Here is a 6,724-nt window from a genome sequence, read left to right as displayed (position 1 = left end):
CGTTTTCTAATCGATCCTAAAATCGATAGCGTAGGATCTATAGGTATTATAATAGCGGCCTTCATGCTTTTTACGATAAAATAAAGATAAATTACTTGGGAAATTATCGAAATGTATTATTAATGTCGTATAAACAAGCCGGGGCGGTCGGAGCGGCGTCGTGTAAACAAATTTAAAAATTATGCGTTGCCGGCGGCCGGGAATAGAAAACTCCAACCGACTATTTTCCATTGGCCTTCGTCTAGTATTCAGATGAAGCGAATTGTTATCACATTGCTTGCCTTAATAGATTCACGTGATAGTCCTGATACCATCACAGTGAGAATGCTAGGGAACTAGAGAAGATTAACCGTGGGTTTCTAAAAACAAAATCACTGATTTTTTTTATTAGATGGCGAAGGAAAGCCACTTGGGTTCTCCGAAATAGCGACATGACCGCTTTCCATAGACGTCCACAATTGCAGATGCGGTGTCAACCTTTAAAATAGAATATTTCCCCTTCCTGTGCCACTCCTCCATCAAAGCGACTTCACCTTTTTATCCTTGCCTAAGAAAAGGGTCAGTAGAGGACGAGGTTTAAAATTAGGCATCCAGCACCAAAAAATATTCTCCATGTAATCCATATATCAAACATATCCTCATCTCTGTCATTATCTTTGATAAAACAGAGATAATAATAAGTTTAAAAATTATTTTTTGGTCCCACAACAGCACAGCAGTTTCGTGTGTTCCTGTCTTTTAATATATAGTTCAATGTCTTTCTATACTTCTTTATGTTGGTCTGATTGTAAAAGGAAAAACTTCACAATTTTACGGCGACGTTTCATTCGTCATAAAGAGAATTTGTTGTAAAGAATTTGCATGTCTTAAAGTAAATTATTGTAATCTGATTTATCGCTTAATGTTGGTATGGCGTGGTTGAACGCTATCTGCGATATCAAATCTTACTAATATTATAAATGCGAATGTTTGGATGGATGGATGTTTGTTTGTAGGTATCCCCAGAATGCCTGCATGGATTTCGCTGTAATTTGGCATAGATGTAGAACATAGTCTGTAAGAACAATTAGTTCTACTAATTACGTTTTTTTACGCGGACGGACTCACAGGCTACAGCTAGTGTGTAATAATATTATAAAATAAGCGAACATTTTCGATTGAAACCTAAATATCAAGTTTATTTTAGATCCGATATACGCAAGAGTTATAAACGTCAAAGCCGATAACGTGCCGCGTGACGTCATTCATGACGCAGTCATGTTTTATATCGACATTTCAATATTGAGCAAAAAATAATTACTAAAATAACCTAATACTTAAATGAGCTTATGTCTTTTACCCGACTGATGTCCGTTGGATTGTAAACTGGGGTCTAGAAGTTCATCTTACTAATATTATAAATGCGAATGTTGGGATGGATGGATGTTTGTTTGAAGGTATCTCTAGAACGGTTTTTTTTTTATTTATTTATTTTTCATACAAAAGATTTCACAAAGAATTTCATCTCGCCGAGCTGTAATGCTTAACGGTTGGACGGTTCCGGCTGAACAGACGTAGAACATGGTCTGACTACTCATTAGTTTTTTTTTTAATTTCGCAGGGACGGAGTCGCGGGCAACAGCTAATTTAGACATAATCCGGAATCGCATGAACAACGTTCCGCAGTCCGCTTAAGAGTAAGATAAACGTATGTAAAGCATACTTTTGTCTCACTCGTGATAAAGCTCGTGGTGACCTTAAAGTTATTAACAGTTCTATGTATGTTTGAAGTTGGTTATGGAGTCGTTCCGGAGCGAATGCTTTTTTGTGTAGGGCACAGATTCTGGATAACCGATACAGGCAGTTAGTTTTCTAAAACTATTTTATCAATTGTTTTATTACAAAGCAGTAATTTTAACATAATCCACAAGTAAGGCGGGCTCATGCCATGTCGGTTGCCAGAAGGGCAAGTCCCTCCAGAAGTTGTAGCTAGCTTTCCTGTTCTTATTCTTCCAGGGCTTTGGGTGTCCGTCGCCTGTGATGACGCCATCTTTGAACTCCGTGATACCTCCAGCAGATACGCCCAGCGTTAATTGAAACTGGAAATCGATAAAATAACTTGACACACTGATAGGTCCACCAGGCTAAAGATGTTAAAGATACCAATTTTTTATATCATAAGGTGCCAAACGAACGAGCGGCCACATGAAATCGCTGAAATAGCAAAGCGACCGTTGCCCACAAACATAGGCAATTGCATATGCGTTGCCTACCTCTAATCGACGGAGTATGGGATGCGCACAGAATATTTTCCCTTCCCATGCATCCTTTCATCCACTAAAATCCATTTTCACTTCCCATCCTAGTTCAACCAATTTAATAAAAGTTATGTTTGGAAAGTGTTTTACAGTAGTTAACATCTTCGCACAAATTGGCCCGGATCGCCCTGTGTGCCCTGACATACCACGACCACACAGGAGACAAGCGTGAAGTGGAAGCAATTCCGCGTTTCGTCTGATGAGTGTGCGTCCCGGAGGCCGATTTTAGTCCTCTATCCCTTCCCACCCATTTTCTTATAAGGAAAGGATGGGGAGTGGAAGTAGACTTTACGGATGAGAGTATGCATGGAAAGGGAAAATCTTTCTGTGCATCCTCTCCTCCGTCGATTAAAGGTAGGCAACGCATATGCAATTGCGTATGTCCATGGGCAACGGTCCCTTCGCTATTTTAGCGATTTCATGTGACCGCTCGCTCGGGTGCCGCCTTATGATATAATAAAAAAAAGTGACGATGGTACTTACGTGGTCATCAAAAGGTGCCATCTTAGTACCCTGAGATAAGTATACACGTGGAATGTCGCAAAAGCGATTGAACCGGCCACTCAGACCGTTCGTCGTCGGTTCCACATGCAGCCACTCCTCACCGTCCACTTCAAAGCTTAGCAAGTCTGAAAGTATGGTTTACTCCTTAAGCTCAATCAGTAATTGAATTTAAATACTTTGCATAAAAAGAAGTACAAAAATTATTCAATCACCTAAAAATATTGATACAAAAGTGGTTTTTTACCTGGTGTCCACCGCACTGTATACACGTGGAAGTCGTCACCCCATTTTGATCCATTATACAACTCCTTACGACCTGTCAGAACATCTCGACACGCCGTGTTCATTATAGGACCTCCGTATAAAACCTAGAATAGATAAAACACCAATGTTTTATATCTGTTAAATGTTTCGTTTAAAAAATAATAAGCAAGATTATGAGTTTTTCTTTTATGCGATTTGAATCGAACAAAAACAGTAGGCGCTTAAGCAAAAATATCTCTCCATGACTCCCAAGACATCAATTGCTCAGTTTTATTGATATTCAAACTAACCTTATTTCCATGTTCATTTGGTCCGTCACAGAGCTCATGGTTGCCGAGTGCTGATGCTATTTTTATTACTCCAGATGCGTAGTTTGGGGTGCCGTACTTTTTAAGTAAGGGCTCAAGTATAATTTCTGAAAAAGAAGTTAAAACAATAATAGCCCATCTCTTTCCTAATATAAATTTTACGTCAGATGTGACGGTGGTGTTTTATTGGCCACAGCAATAGCAATTGTAAATGTGACAAAATCTATTGGCGCAATAGACGCAAAAGCAACAACAGCGATTGTGGCGAAAGAAATGGAAACAGTGAAACAATTGGCCATCACATCTACATTTATTATACTAAGCAAACTATGGTCTAAGAGCAGTAAATTGAAATAACCTGGGTAAAGCCAATCTCCCTGCGGTAGTTTCGCTCTGATTTCAATAACGCCGTACGTGAACGCAAAGGTCTTGCTTGTGAGTCTGCCGCTCACCACTGGTGGCAGAATGCTAGCGCCCATCGCGGTCGCACTGCACAACTCTGCCGTTCTCGTGCACCTTGCAGCAACAAAGATGATATAAACAAAGTTAATCCGATAAAGAGTACGTACTTATGCACGCAGTACAAAGTAACACAATACAAGAAGTAAAAACGGCAAGATATTATTAAATTTATTAATATTTAAATACCCGCAAAATAGATTGAGTGAGCCAGTGCACAAAGATATATTATTGAAGTTATCTTGTTCCTGTTGGAGTTTCGGCTCAATCCGCAAATATCCCTCATGTACCCTCACTGTCTGCGCTTTGGGCGGTCGTTGATACGATACAAACGAGTATTCCTGGAAAAAATTATCAATCATTAAACTATCAAATCATATCAGATCTTAGTCAAATCAGCAACAGCTTACAGGTTCATTAGGTATGTATTGTTCAATTTGCCACAAATCCTCGTTGAGGCTGTTGAAGTGGTCCTCAAATATTATCTGGTCAGCGCACGCGGTGCCGACACGCAGTCGTGTCACGGTGGGAGAACAATTCCACGTATCGTCGTGTACTACAAGGCCTGGAATAAAGAAGCCAAGAATAATGCATCAAGCAATTGAGAACAACATATAAAAATGCTCAACAATATATTGTTTTTATATTATTAGGTGGCAAACTAGCGATCAGCCACCTGAAATCGCTGAAATGGCGAAGTGACCGTTGCCCATAGACATACGCAATTGCATATGCGTTGCCTAACTTTAATCGACGGAGGAGAGGATGCACAGAAAGAAAATGTTTTCCCTTTCCATGCATCATCTCATCCGGAAAGTCCACTTCCACTTCCCATCCATTCCTTATAAGAAAAACGATGGGAAGGGAAAGATGACTAAATTAGGCGACGAAACGCGGAATTGCTTCCACTTGACGCCTGTCTTCTGTGTGGTCGTGGTATATCACCGGGCGAGCCGGGACAATTCGTGCGAAGATGTTAAAGCGGGCTCTACCACTGTCAAAATATTATATGTTGGAATAGTTTTGATATAGAATTTCGTTTAAGAAATTCTAAAATTGGAAAGTTACTTACTTTCTACAGTATGCTTGATATTCATAGCCACGTACATTTTTAATGAATTGTAATATTGTTGCAGACACTCAAACTCATAATTTATGACGTCACCAAAATGCAACTTTAAGCACGGATCTTCATAAAGCCATCTACCGTTCGTAGGTTTTGTTACTTTGGCATTAATTTCATTATCATCAGAAGTACTGTTTGCTCTCTTTATTTTGCCTTTGAAGTTGAAATTTAGTAGCGTAGAATCATCTAAAACTAAAGAATTATTTTTGTTAAATAGAATAATTTATACTATTATACATACCAAGTTCTTTCTTTCTTTAAGACCAACGGTGGGTTAGCTGTTGCTGGTGCAAGGTTGGTACCTTGGTAAACCTAATGTGAGGACAGTCACTTCTTATCAAGTTACAGATTAACTTAAGTAATTCTGTACATAAAAGGTTATAAAAAATCATAATTAGAGTATAGATAACTCGGTCACTGAGCTGGCATCTACAGCAGAAAAATGATAACGCTGATTTTGCACATCTTTGAAATTAAATATACGGTATGAAATAAAAACAAGCTCAGAACTCATAAATGGGATTAATAAATTCCTTTACTTTGAGAAGCTTTTCTTTTCACAATTAAAAAATGTACTTTCAAATTCTGCCGTAGTTTTATTATCTTTTATAAACAGATCACCTTAACTTTAAGCATTAAATATTGTCTTTTGATTTAAATTAATAGTCATAATGTTATCACAATTTTTATCCACGAAATCTCACTTTATTGAATGTTATAAAGAAAATTAACCTTCTACTAAAAGACGTAAACCTTTTGGATATAAGGCTTGGATGGTCAGTTTTGGTCGTGGTAAACTTTGAATTATTGACAGAAACGTTAACACTAGAACAAAACGTATTGATGCTGCGACGGCCATTTTAATACTGATTCCGTCACAATAGCCGGCCTTATTTGTGATAAAATTGTATGTGAAGTCTGCAGAAGAATTAACTCGAACAAATAAATCAGTGAATTGAATCTTCTTGGGGATTTTATTGTGGTTAATGCATTTAATTTCTTTTAAGATGTGTGCATGAATAAGTGATTATACCTTTTTTTTGCTATATGATGGCAAACGAGCAAACAGCCATCTGCCGAAATGTCACCAGCGTCCGCTGCCCATAGACATCTCCATTGCCTAACTTTAATCGACGGGGGAAGAGACTCATAGGAAGGAAATTTCGCGTCGCTTCTTCCATCAGATTCACTTCCCAAAAAAGGGTGAGAAGGGAAAGAAAGGATTAGTCCTTCGGAGGTTTTTCGAGAAGTTTTCAAGTTATGAATACTTGATAACCATATATTTGTATCTTAAACAAGATCAATAGTACATTTTACCGTGGGGTTCCGGGACCAAAATTCCCGTTTAAAACCGGTTGCTATCTCTGTTTTGTCAAAGATAATGATAGGGATGGCGATATGTTTTATTCAAAGATTTTTGTCTTAGAAACCAAGGTCCTATCTTTTTTCTTTAGTTTTGAATTACAATGGTATTTCGTTATCATCATCATCATCCTGTGTTCGAGGGGCTTCCCGACTGTCTTCCACATAATGTGGTCTTCAGCGCACCATATCTAGCCAAATCCTGACTGTTTATTATAGTTGTTAATGGTATTTACAGCTGTATAAATTTCCCACTTATCGTTTTCTTAATTGTAAATTTTGTATTAAACAATATTGGGTTTTAACCAACCACAAAGTAGATAAGCTGATAACCTCAAATTATTTTTATTCTACGTGACGTTGCATCGGGAATTCCTACGAGACCTTTAGTTAGGAAAAATTAA

At 38.1% G+C, this 6,724-nt stretch overlaps 1 protein-coding gene across 1 annotated transcript; it reads right to left on the bottom strand.

Moving 5' to 3' along the window:
- Positions 1-1,858: 1,858 nt before the first annotated feature.
- On the bottom strand, positions 1,859-5,829 carry LOC106121539 (beta-1,3-glucan-binding protein-like). Its single transcript, XM_013317247.1, has 9 exons — positions 5,691-5,829; positions 4,905-5,150; positions 4,243-4,397; positions 4,022-4,173; positions 3,732-3,889; positions 3,356-3,480; positions 3,046-3,169; positions 2,781-2,926; positions 1,859-2,078 (listed from the first exon to the last, which is right to left on the bottom strand). Exons 1-9 carry the CDS (start codon positions 5,815-5,817, stop codon positions 1,878-1,880), a joined length of 1,434 nt encoding a protein of 477 aa, XP_013172701.1. The 5' UTR covers positions 5,818-5,829; the 3' UTR covers positions 1,859-1,877.
- Positions 5,830-6,724: the final 895 nt, after the last annotated feature.

The sequence above is a fragment of the Papilio xuthus genome, unplaced genomic scaffold (genome assembly GCF_000836235.2).
Source record: "Papilio xuthus unplaced genomic scaffold, Pxut_1.1 DF826945.1, whole genome shotgun sequence".
Taxonomy (NCBI): Eukaryota; Metazoa; Arthropoda; class Insecta; order Lepidoptera; family Papilionidae; genus Papilio; species Papilio xuthus.
The sequence above is the reverse complement of the archived record's forward strand: the minus strand, read 5'-3'. Positions and strand labels throughout refer to the sequence as shown.

Bases quoted from the DNA above. Each gene is read 5' to 3' on its own strand.
- LOC106121539 (XM_013317247.1), bottom strand. From the start codon at position 5,817: ATGGCCGTCGCAGCATCAATACGTTTTGTTCTAGTGTTAACGTTTCTG. The intron at 3,890-4,021 runs GTATTTAAATAT...TGTTGCTGCAAG, and splicing joins TCACTCAATCTATTTTGCGG to GTGCACGAGAACGGCAGAGT. The intron at 2,079-2,780 runs GTAAGTACCATC...ATCGATTTCCAG, and splicing joins TGGCACCTTTTGATGACCAC to TTTCAATTAACGCTGGGCGT.